The 12246-nt window shown below is 41.5% G+C and overlaps 1 protein-coding gene and 1 non-coding gene across 2 annotated transcripts in view; one reads left to right on the top strand and one right to left on the bottom strand.

Annotated features, from left to right (window-relative positions):
• Positions 1-4852: 4852 nt before the first annotated feature.
• Positions 4853-12246, bottom strand: part of F8 (coagulation factor VIII) — a 141253-nt gene continuing 133859 nt past the window's right edge. The window contains exon 26 of the mRNA XM_052663089.1: positions 4853-5824. Coding sequence (XP_052519049.1) covers positions 5669-5824 — 156 coding nt within the window. The 3' untranslated portion in view covers positions 4853-5668. The remainder of the gene's footprint in view (positions 5825-12246) is intronic.
• On the top strand, positions 6128-6200 carry TRNAC-GCA (transfer RNA cysteine (anticodon GCA)). Its single transcript has one exon. It is a non-coding gene; the product is annotated as a tRNA-Cys (tRNA).

The following is a 12246-nucleotide window of genomic DNA, read 5'->3' as shown; positions in this document are numbered from 1 at the left end:
GTCTATATTTCTCTTTTTGTGCCAGTACCATACTGTTTTGATGACTGTAACTTTGTAATACAGTCTGAAGTCAGGAAGCCTGATTCCTCCAGTTTTGCTCTTTTTTCTCAAGATTGTTTTGGCTGTTCATGGTCTTTTGTGTTTTCACATAAATTTTTGAGTTGTCTATTCCAGTTCTGGAAAAATGCCATGGGTGAACTAATTTTTGATAAAGATCGCCTTAAATTTGTAGATTGCCTTGGGTATCATGGTCATTTTTACAATATTAATGTTTCTAATCCATGAACACAGTGTCTTTTGTCCATCTGTCTGTGTCATCTTCAATTTCTTTCATCAGGGTCTTTTAGGTTTCTGAGTACAGGTCCTCCATTAGCCAAAGCATCTGGGGGACAAGTGAAACCACTGGACTCCTGAAAGGGGTCCCAGGACATCTTGGTGATACAAGTGCAGCATCTACCTCTCAAATCCACTCATTTCTCACATTAGGCTCACCACATTCTGCCACACCTTCTCCAGGATTCTGGTTGGCCACAACTTCTAGAAAACTTATAAAACGGGGATTAGTGGGATGTGCCAGAGCCCAGACTGCTGCCTTAATCCTAAGAGATGCCTGAATGAATCACTTGAGTGCCAAGCATATTTGTCTTTGCTCTTCCTGTGTAGCAGCCACCCTGAATACTCAGAAATATCAGGGTTTATTACCCCTTCTAAAGTGGAAACTCCCATTGTGAGATAAGAAACAGACCAGTGCTAATGGATGTCAAGATTAAACATGTCTGTCTCTCTCTCTGCTACTGGATCAAGGTTCCACTTCTAATTTTTTAAAATGCTAACTTCACCTCATAAAATATATCACTTTTACTGCAATTTACATGAAATCTGCTATTCTAACTTAGTTGTTTTTCTAAGCTGTCTATCTTGCCAATCAGTGGCTCAATTTGTTTTTGTAAAATTCCATCAGTTCAGTTCAGTCTCTCAGTCATGTCCGACTCTTTGCAACCCCATGAATTGCAGCACACCAGGCCTCCCTGTCCAGCACCAGCTCCCAGAGTTCAACAAACTCATGTCCATCGAGTCAGTGATGCCATCCAACCATCTCTTCCTCTGTCGTCCCCTTCTCCTCCTGCCCCCAATCCCTCCCAGCATCAGAGTCTTTTCAAATGAGTCAACTCTTCACATGAGGTGGCCAAAGTATTGGAGTTTCAGCTTTAGTATCATTCCTTCCAAAGAATACCCAGGACTGATCTCCTTTAGAATGGACTGGTTGGATCTCCTTGCAGTCCAAGGGACTCTCAAGAGTCTTCTTCAACACCACAGTTCAAAAGCATCAATTCTTCAGCGCTCAGCTTTCTTCACAGTTCAACTTTCACATCCATACAGGACCACTGGAAAAACAGCCTTGACTAGACAGACCTATGTTGGCAAAGTAATGTCTCTGCTTTTGAATATGCTGTCCAGGTTGGTCATAACCTTCCTTCCAAGGAGTAAGCATCATTTAATTTCATGGCTGCAATCACCATCTGCAGAGATTTTGGAGCCCCCAAAAATAAAGTCTGAGACTGTTTCCACTGTTTCTCCATCTATTTCCCATGAAGTGATGGGACCCGATGTCATGATCTTAGTTTTCTGAATGTTGAGCTTTAAGCCAACTTTTTCACTCTCCTCTTTCACTTTCATCAAGAGGCTTTTGAGTTCCTCTTCACTTTTTGCCATAAGGGTGGTGTCATCTGCATATCTCAGGTTATTGATATTTCTCCTGACAATCTTGATTCCAGCTTGTGCTTCTTCCAGTCCAGCGTTTCTCATGATGTACTCTGCATATAAGTTAATAAGCAGGGTGACAGTACACAGCCTTGACACTCCTTTTCCTATTTGGAACCAGTCTGTTGATCCATGTCCAGTTCTGTTGCTTCCTGACCTGCATATAGGTTTCTCAAGAGGCAGGTCAGGTGGTCTGGTATTCCCATCTCTTTCAGAATTTTCCACAGTTTATTGTGATCCACACAGTCAAAGGCTTTGGCATAGTCAATAAAGCAGAAATAGATGTTTTTCTAGAACTCTCTTGCTTTTTCAATGATCCAGCAGGTGTTGGCAATTTGATCTCTGGTTCCTCTGCCTTTTCTAAAACCAGCTTGAACATCCGGAAGTTCATGGTTCACGTAATGCTGAAGCCTGGCTTGGAGAATTTGGAGCATTGCTTTACTAGCATGTGAGATGAGTGCAATTGTGTGGTAGTTTGAGCATTCTTTGAAATTACCTTTCTTTGGGATTGGAATGAAAACTGATCTTTTCCAGTCCTGTGGCTCTGCTGAGTTTTCCAAATTTGCTGGCATATTGAGTGCAACACTTTAACAGCATCATCTTCCAGGATTTGAAATAGCTCAACTGGAATGCCATCGCCTCCATTAGCTTTGTTCATAGTGATGCTTTCTAAGGCCCACTTGACTTCACATTCCAGGATGTCTGGCTCTAGGTGTGTGATCACACCATCGTGATTATCTTGGTCGTGAAGATATCTTTTTTGTACCATTCTTCTGTGTATTCTTGCCACCTCTTCTTAATATCTTCTGCTTCTGTTAGGTCCATACTATTTCTGTCCTTTATCGAGCCCATCTTTGCATGAAATGTTCCCTTGGTATCTCTAATTTTCTTGAAGAGATCTCTAGTCTTTCCCATTCTGTTGTTTTCCTCTATTTCTTTGCATTGATCGCTGAAGAAGGCTTTCTTATCTCTTCTTGCTATTCTTTTGAACTCTGCATTCAGATGCTTATATATTTCCTTTTCTCCTTTGCTTTTCGCTTTTCTTCTTTTCACAGCTATTTGTAAGGCCTCCTCAGACAGCCATTTTGCTTTTTTTGCATTTCTTTTCCATGGGGATGCTCTTGATCCCTGTCTCCTGTACAGTGTCACGAACCTCCATCTATAGTTCACCAGGCACTCTATCTATCAGATCTAGTCCCTTAAATCTATTTCTCACTTCCACTGTATAATCATAAGGGATTTGATTTAGGTCATACCTGAATGGTCTAGTGGTTTTCCCTAATTCCTTCAATTTAAGTTTGAATTTGGCAATAAGGAGTTCATAATATGAACCACAGTCAGCTCCCGGTCTAGTTTTTGTTGACTGTATAGAGCTTCTCCATCTTTGGCTGCAAAGAATATAATCAATCTGATTTTGCTGTTGACTATCTTGTGATGCCCATGTGTAGAGTCTTCTCTTGTGTTGTTGGAAGAGGGTATTTGCTATGACAAGTGCGTTCTCTTGGCAAAACTCTATTAGCCTTTGCCCTGCTTCATTCCATATTCCAAGGCCAAATTTGCCTGTTATCCCATGTGTTTCTTGACTTCCTACTTTTGCATTCCAGTCCCCTATAATGAAAAGGACATCTTTTTTTGGGTGTTAGTTCTAGAAGGTCTTGGAGGTCTTCATAGAACTGTTCAACTTCAGCTTCTTCAGCATTACTGGTTGGGGCATAGGCTTGAATTACTGTGATATTGACTGGTTTGCCTTGGAAGTGAACAGAGATCATTCTGTCTTTTTTGAGATTGCATCCAAGTACTGCATTTTGGACTCTTTTGTTGACCATGATGGTTACTCCATTTCTTCTGAGGGATTCCTGCCCGCAGTAGTAGATATAATGGTCATCTGAGTTAAATTCACTCATTCCAGTCCATTTTAGTTGGCTGATTCCTAGAATATTGTCGTTTACTCATGCCATCTCCTGTTTGACCACTTCCAATTTGCCTTGATTCATGGACCTAACATTCCAGGTTCCTATGCAATATTGCTCTTTACAGCATTGGACCTTGCTTCTATCACCAGTCACATCCACAACTGGGTATTGTTTTAGCTTTGACTCCATCCCTTCATTCTTTCTGGAGTTCTTTCTCCACTGATCTCCAGTAGCATATTGGGCACCTACCGACCTGGGGAGTTTCTCTTTCAGTGTCCTATCATTTTGCCTTTTCATACTGTTCATGGGGTTCTCAAGGCAAGAATACTGAAGTGGTTTGCCATTCCCTTCTCCAGTGGACCACATTCTGTCAGACCTCTCCACCATGACCCGCCCATCTTGGGTGGCCCCACATGACATGGCTTAGTTTCATTGAGTTAGACAAGGCCGTGTGATTAGACTGATTAGTTTTCTGTGATTATGGTTTGTGTGTCTGCCCTCTGATGCCTCTCGCAACACCTACCATCTTACTTGGGTTTCTCTTACCTTGGACTTGGGGTATCTCTTCATGGCTGCTCCAGCAAAGCGCAGCTGCTGCTCCTTACCTTGGACGAGGGTTATCTCCTCACAGCCGCCTTGTTATGCCCAGTGTCCGAGTCCCCAAAACTGAGAGAATAAGACGTCCACAGCAATGCAAAAGCATAAAGGGGTTTATTGCTAGCTCGAGCTAGGGCCCAATTCTCATCCAGCACAGTGGAATCTTGACGAGAGCCCCGAGCTCTGAATCACAACTGTTTATATACAGGCGGTCTTTTGTCTCAGCAATAGTGTAGTTGGCGTGTGGTGATTGACTCAACCTTGGGTCATCGTGGTGATTGATTTAACCTTGGCGTCATCAGGGAGGACCTTGGTGTCATTGGGAACCTTGGTGTTATCAGGGACCCTGGTGTCATCGGGGACCTTGGTGGGGCTTCCCAGAATTATGACTCATGCTTACAAGAACCTGAGGCTTAGGCCTAGTGTGCCCTGTTGAGCCTGTCATGGCTCAGGTCAGGTCCCAACACGCCCCTCCTGACCTCGGGCGTGGGGTAGCTCCTCTCGGTGAGGTCTGGTGCAGCCAGCAGGCTTCCATCATTCACATTTAAATTGCCAATAGAAAAACAGAACTCTCAAAGGCATTTGGTTTTACATGTCAACGTTTTATTCAACTGATTATTGACTATTCCAGCAGGAAGACAAAAGAGCTGGTTCCAAGAACATTTGAAAAATAGAGATGTATGCAGTCAATGGGAAAATAATGCTACAAGAAGATGATTAAGGTCAACAGTAAAGTGGTTAACTTTTGCAGGCAGTCAAACCACATCATTTGGGGGATTGACATCTCTACCAGGCTATACAGCAAAGCAGCTTACTGATTTCTATACATTAATCTCTAATTTTCACTTTTCCAGGACAGTAAACCATTTCGAACCTTATCTAGTAGGGGCGGGGCAAGGCAGGGGTTCCTCCTGGAAAGGGCATGTGGCTGACTGGAGGAATTTTCTCTCTGCTTCCTCCAGCTCAGTTTCCTTCTGACTCCCCAATATTTAACTCTGTAAAGTGGGCCTCTAGTTTTCTGTCACCGTACAGAATTTCCTGGTACATCGTGTTGGGTCTCCTATCCGAGAGAGCCACGGAGTTTCCTCATTTTTCTAGGGAAATGTTAAAAACATGTCCTTTAGTAGCCTAGTATGGTCGTGACCCTTCTTCATCACCACAGAGGAGGAAGTGACTGCCACTTCCGTAGAAGAATGCTTTCCACATGACTCCAGAGAACTCAGTCCCCATGGCAATTGATTTGGGTGGTTTCAGGGCACAGCTGCTGGCACAGAGGCATTGAAATACAGTGAAAACTGATGGCACTGTGGGGGCAGGAAGTCACCCGGCAGAAGGGCTCACAAGGATGCTGCATTTCAGTTAGGAAAGGCTCAGGGACAGAAGGAAGGTACCGGGCCTCAGTACTGCTGCTGCGCCTCACAACCCCAAAACTCCAGCCTCAGGGCGATATGGTGCACCCAGCTCCGCGGGTGAATCCGAAGGAAGCGGGTAAACAGCGGGGGGTCTAGAGCATTCACCACGGGGGTGAAGGAGTCTTGATTTCCCTGAAAAACCTAAAAGAGGAGGGACAGCATGTGTTAGTTGACAGGAAAAGAATTACACTGCTTATACACCTTCACTGGCCTCCTGCATGGTCTGGAACTCACCAATAGCTCTTCATGGGCACCCACCCCAAAGCTCAGGATGGAAGCTTTTTTCATTTTGGGTTGAGGGATCCAAGCTTCCCTAGTTTGGTAGTTCAGAACTGAACCCTGGGAGGTGACTGAATGACTTAGTCCCCTGAATGACTTAGTCTGTGCCTGGGAAAGGGCGTATGACATTCAGAATTAAGAGCCTCCTTGCTAACCTGCAGGACTTCCCTGGTGGCTCAGATGGTAAAGCATCTGCCTGCAATGCAGGAGGACCCAGGTTCGATCCCTGGGTCGGGAAGAACCTCTGGAGAAGGAAACGGCAACCATTCCAGTACTCTTGCCTGGAAAATCCCATGGACAGAGGAGCATGATAGGCTACAGTCCATGGGGGTAGCAAAGAGTCAGACAAGACTGAGCGACTTCACTCACTCACCTGCTCACTTGCTAACCTGCTGTGGAGCCCTTGCTCCCAGCTATGGCTTACCTCTGAGAACGTTCTCACCCACTTTCTCAACTAATTCAAGGAAGTTGTAAACATCATGGCATTTTACTCTCAACTACTTCAACCTGCCAAGACTTTGGGTTTAAACGTTATCTCTTTAGAGAGCTCTTCATCCTCTGAAACAGGACTCTTGTTGACTCAATCTCATCTAGATCACTTTTCTTTACAACATTGTTATCTTCTCATTTATCTGTTTACCTGCTTATTGACCATTACCTCTGTTTTCATCACCAAATGTCACTTCCATGACAGCAGAGGCCTTGGTCACTGACCTTCCATACATGCAAGAAATGCAGTATATACTTAGCAAATATACTATAAACATTTGCTAGAGTTTGTGTGTTTGATAAAACTTTTGGGAAACAAAGAGATTCTTGGATAAATATTTTTGGTAAACTTTTGAAACCTGTACATCTTCTGTTAGGCTTATTCCTTGTTGTTTCCCCTCAAGAAACTGAAAGAATAGCAAGGAGAGATAAGAAAGCCTTCCTCAGTGATCAATGCAAACAAATAGAGGAAAAAAATAGAATAGGAAAGACTAGAGATCTCTTCAAGAAAATTAGAGATACCAAGGGAACATTTCATGCAAAGATAGGCTCGATAAAGGACAGGAATTGTATGAACCTAACAGAAGCAGAGGATATTAAGAAGAGGTGGCAAGAATACACAGAAGAAGTATACAAAAAGATCTTCATGACCCAGATAATTACGATGGTGTGATCACACACCTAGAGCCAGACATCCTGGAATGTGAAGTCAAGTGGGCCTTAGAAAGCATCACTGTGAACAAAGCTAGTGGAGGTGATGGAATTCCAGTTGAGCTATTTCAAATCCTGGAAGATGATGCTGTGAAAGTGCTGCACTCAATATGCCAGCAAATTTGGAAAACCCAGCAGTGGCCACAGGACTGGAAATGGTCAGTTTTCATTCCAATCCCAAAGAAAGGCAATGCCAAAGAATGCTCAAACTATCACAATTGCACTCATCTCACATGCTAGTAAAGTAATGCTCAAAATTCTCCAAGCCAGGGTTCAACAATACATGAACTGTGAACTTCCAAATGTTCAAGCTGGATTTAGAAAAGGCAGAATAACTAGAGATCAAATTGCCAACATATGTTGGATCATTGAAAAAGCAAGAGAGTTCCAGAAAAACATCTATTTCTGCTTTATTGACTATGCCAAATCCTTTGATTCTGTGGATCACAACAAACTGTGAACAATTCTTCAAGAGATGGGAATACCAGACCACCTTACTTGCCTCCTGAGAAATCTGTATGCAGGTCAAGAAGCAACAGAGCTGGACATGAAACAACAGACTGGTTCCAAATTGGGAAAGGAGTACGTCAAGGCTGGATATTGTCACCCTGCTTATTTAACTTCTATGCAGAGCACATTGTGAGAAATGCTGGGCTGGATGAAGCACAAGCTGGAATCAAGATTGTCAGGAGAAATATCAATAACCTGAGGTATGGAGATGACACCACCATTATGGCAGAAAGTGAAGAACTAAAGAGCTTCTTGACAAAATGAAAGAGGAGAGTGAAAAAGTTGGCTTAAAACTCAACATTCAGAAACAAAAATCATGGCATCCAGTCCCATCACTTTATGGCAAATAGATGGGGAAAGAGTGGAAACAGTGACAGACTTTATTTTCTTGGGCTTCAAGATCACTGCAGATGGTGATTGCAGCCATGAAATTAAAAGACGCTTGCTCCTTGGAAGAAAAACTATGGCCAACCTAGACAGCATAAAAAAGCAGAGACATTACTTTGCCAACAAATATCAGTCTAGCCAAAGCTATGGTTTTTCCAGTAGTCATGTATGGCTGTGTGAGTTGGACTATAAAGAAAACTGAGCGCCAAAGAATTGATGCTTTTGAACTGTGGTGTTACAGAAGACTCTTGAGAGTCCCTTGGACTGCAAGGAGATCCAACCAGTCCATCCTAAAGGAAATCAGTCCTGAATATTCACTGGAAGGACTTATGCTGAAGTTGAAACTACAAAACTTTGGCCACCTGATGGGAAGAACTGACTTACTGGAAAAGACCCTGATGCTGGGAAAGATTGAAGGCAGGAGGAGAAGGGGACAACAGAGGATGAGATGGTTGGATGGCATCACTGACTCAATGGACATGAGTTTGAGCAAGTTCCAGGAGTTGGTGATGGACAGGGAGGCCTGGCATGCTGCAGTCCATGGGGTTGCAAAGAGTCGGACATGAGTGAGTGACTGAACTGACTGACTGAAGATGTTCCAGCATCACCTAGCATCTTCCTAGCTCCAGTCTTGGCATCTCTGAGAGGCAAGCTTCCTTTTACTAGGACTTGCTATTTGTAAACCAAGACTCTTCTGGGTTAGCTGAGGCTCTGCTCCAGGCCAAGGCTCACATACACTGTGTCTTCTCAGGTTGGACATTTTAATCTCATGGCAGAGAGCAGAGTCAGAAGAGAGTGAGCCAAATACATGATCACACTGAAAGTTTCTGTCTAAAATTGGTGTATATCATGTGCATTTACATTACATTGGTCAAAATGAGTCCTATTCTCAAACCCAAAGTCAGTGAAGTTGTCAAAGAAGGAGGAAGTGAAAAATCAAGGATAATGCCTTTTACCTCATCTGCTATTTCTGTTCACTTGTCACCAGCAATACAGTGATTTTATGCGGCAGATATATAAGAGGCTTGGGTGGCTGGGTAGGTTTCTTAGTCCGTGAGCAGCCTCTCTTGTTGATAGAGAAAAGTGTAATTTTTTTAGATGGGGCAAGAAGATATGTCTTGTGATGGTTTTTGCTTTTCCAGAAAACTTTATTTCCACCACTTGACTTCTTTTTTTTTTTTTTTTTTTTAATCACCAAGCCTCCAAGAGATCTATCCTCTTTCACCAGAAACAGTGCCACCTCTAGTCCCACATATTTTCCATCCTTGTCCTTTCAGATCTCCAGAAGCCAAAGCTATGACACAGGAGAGCTCAACTATTAGTATTTTGTCACTGAGGGTCAGACTTTGTCTTTTTAGAAGTGATTTTCTCTGTGTTCTATCACAGTCTCTCCTGGACTCTCCTCTGCAGAGCTAGCTTTGCATGTTTATTTTCCACTTACTTTTTGTAAATTGAAACTTACAGCATTCTTTGTCTTCTAGTTATTCTGTGAGTTATGAGTGGTTTTACTTGCAATACTTAAATATATATTTATAATATGTATATATATATATATTTAAATATAGCTACAGACAGATATATCTGGTAAAGATTGAAGGCAGGGGGAGAAGGGGATGACAGAGGATGAGATGGTTGGATGGCATCACCGACTCAATGGACATGAGTTTGAGTAAACTCGAGGAGTTGGTGATGGACAGGGAGGCCTGGCGTGCTGCAGTTCATGGGGTTGCAAAGAGTCGGACACGACTGAATGGCAGCCATTCTGTCTGGTGTGAGATGGTACATCATTGTGGTTTTGATTTGCATTTCTCTGATAATGAGTGATGTTGAGCATCTTTTCATGTGTTTGTTAGCCATCTGTATGTCTTCTTTGGAGAAACATCTGTTTAGTTCTTTGGCCCACTTTTTTTTTTTTTTAAATCACTTCACTGCTTTATTTTGTTATTATTATTATTATTTTACTTTACAATATTGTATTGGTTCTGCCACACATCAACATGAATCCACCATGGGTGTATGCGTGTTCCCCATCCTGAACCCCCCTCGCACCTCCCTCCCTGTACCATCCCTCTGGGTCATCCCAGTGCACCAGCCCCAGGCATTTGGCCCACTTTTTGTTTCGGTTGTTTATTTTTCTGGTATTGAGCTGCATGAGCTGCTTATATATTTTTGAGATTAATTCTTTGTCAGTTGTTTCCTTTGCTATTATTTTCTCCCATTCTGAAGGCTGTCTTTTCACCTTATAGCTTCCTTCATTGTGCAAAAGCTTTTAAGTTTAATTAGGTCCCATTTGTTTATTTTTGCTTTTATTTCCATCACTCTGGGAGGTGGGTCATAGAGGATCTTGCTGTGATTTATGTCAGAGAGTGTTCTGCCTATGTTTTCCTCTAAGAGTTTTATAGTTTCTGGTCTTACATTTAGATCTTTAATCCATTTTTAGTTTATTTTGTGTATGATATTAGAAAGTGTTCTAGTTTCATTCCTTTACAGGTGGTTGACCAGTAAATGGATTGTCTTTTCTCCATTGTATATTCTTGCCTCCTTTGTCAAAGATAAGGTGTGTGGATTTATCTCTGGGCTTTCTATTTTGTTCCATTGATCTATATTTCTGTCTTTGTGCCAGTACCATGCTGTCTTGATGACTGTAGCTTCGTAGTATAGTCTGAAGTCAGGCAGGTTGATTCCTCCAGTTCCATTCTTCTTTCTCAAGATTGTTTTGCCTATTTGAGGTTTTTGTGTTTCCATACAAATTGTAAAATTGTTTGTTCTAGTTCTGTGAAAAATACCATTGGTAGCTTGATAAGGATTTTCTTGTATCTATAGATTGCTTTGCGTAGTATACTCATTTTCACCATATTGAGTCTTCCATTCCACGAACATGGTATATTTCTCCATCTATTTGTGTCATCTTTGATTTCTTTCATCAGCGTTTTATAGTTTTCTATATATAGGTCTTTAGTTTCTTTGGTAAATTTATTCCTAAATATTTTATTTTTCATTGCAATGGTGAATGGAATTGGTCCTTAATTTCTCTTTCTGTTTTCTCATTGTTAGTGTATAGGAATGCAAGAGATTTCTGAGTATTAATTTTATATCCTGCAACTTTACTATATCCATTGATTAGCTCTAGAATTTTCTGGTGGTGTCTTTAGGGTTTTCTATGTAGAGGATCATGTCATCTGCAGACAGTGAGAGTTTTACTTCTTCTTTTCCAATCTGGATTCCTTTTATTTCTCTTTCTTCTCTGATTGCTGTGGCTAGGACTTCCCAAACTATGTTGAATAGTAGTGGTGAGAGTGGTCATCCTTGTCTTGTTCCTGATTTTAGAGAAAATGCTTTCCATTTTTTGCCATTGAGGATAATGTTTGCTGTGGGTTTGTCATATAAGGCTTTTATTATGTTGAGGTATGTTCCTTTTATGCCTGCTTTCTGGAGAGTTTTTATCCTAAATGGGTGTTGAATTTTGTCAAAGGCTTTCTCTGCATCTATTGAGATAATCATATTTTTACCTTTCAATTTGTTAATATGGTGTATTACATTGATTGATTTGCAAATATTGAAGAATCCTTGCATGCCTGGGTTAAAGCCCACTTGGTCACGTTGTATGATCTTTTTAATATGTTATTGGATTGTTTGCTAGAATTTTGCTGAGAATCTTTCCATCTATGTTTATCAGTTATATTGACCTGTAGTTTTCTTTTTTTGTGGCATCTTTGTCTGGTTTTGGTATTAGGGTGATGGTGGCCTCATAGAAGGAGTTTAGGAGTTTACCTTCCTCTGCAAATTTCTGGAAGAGTTTGAGTAGGTGTTAGCTCTTCTCCAAATATGTGGTAGAATTCACCTGTGAAGCCATCTGGTCCTGGGCTTTTGTTTCTTAGAAGATTTTTGAGTGCAGTTTCGATTTCTGTGCTTGTACTTGGTGTGTTCAGATTTTCTATTTCTTCCTGGTTCAGTTTTCAAAGGTTATACTTTTCTAATAATTTTTCCATTTCTTCCAAGTTGTCCATTTAATTGGCATATAATTGCTCATAGTAGTCTCTTGTGATTTTTCATATTTCTGTGTTGTCTGTTGTGATTTCTTCATTTTCATTTCCAATTTTATTGATTTGATTCTTCTCCCGTTGTTTCTTGATGAGGTTGGCTAATGGTTTGTCTATTTATCTTCTCAAAGAATCAGATTTTCATTT

This window comes from Budorcas taxicolor, chromosome X (assembly GCF_023091745.1).
Source record: "Budorcas taxicolor isolate Tak-1 chromosome X, Takin1.1, whole genome shotgun sequence".
In the NCBI taxonomy this organism is placed as follows: domain Eukaryota; kingdom Metazoa; phylum Chordata; class Mammalia; order Artiodactyla; family Bovidae; genus Budorcas; species Budorcas taxicolor.
Note: the sequence above shows the minus strand (reverse complement) of the source record. Positions and strands in the feature narration are given on the sequence as shown.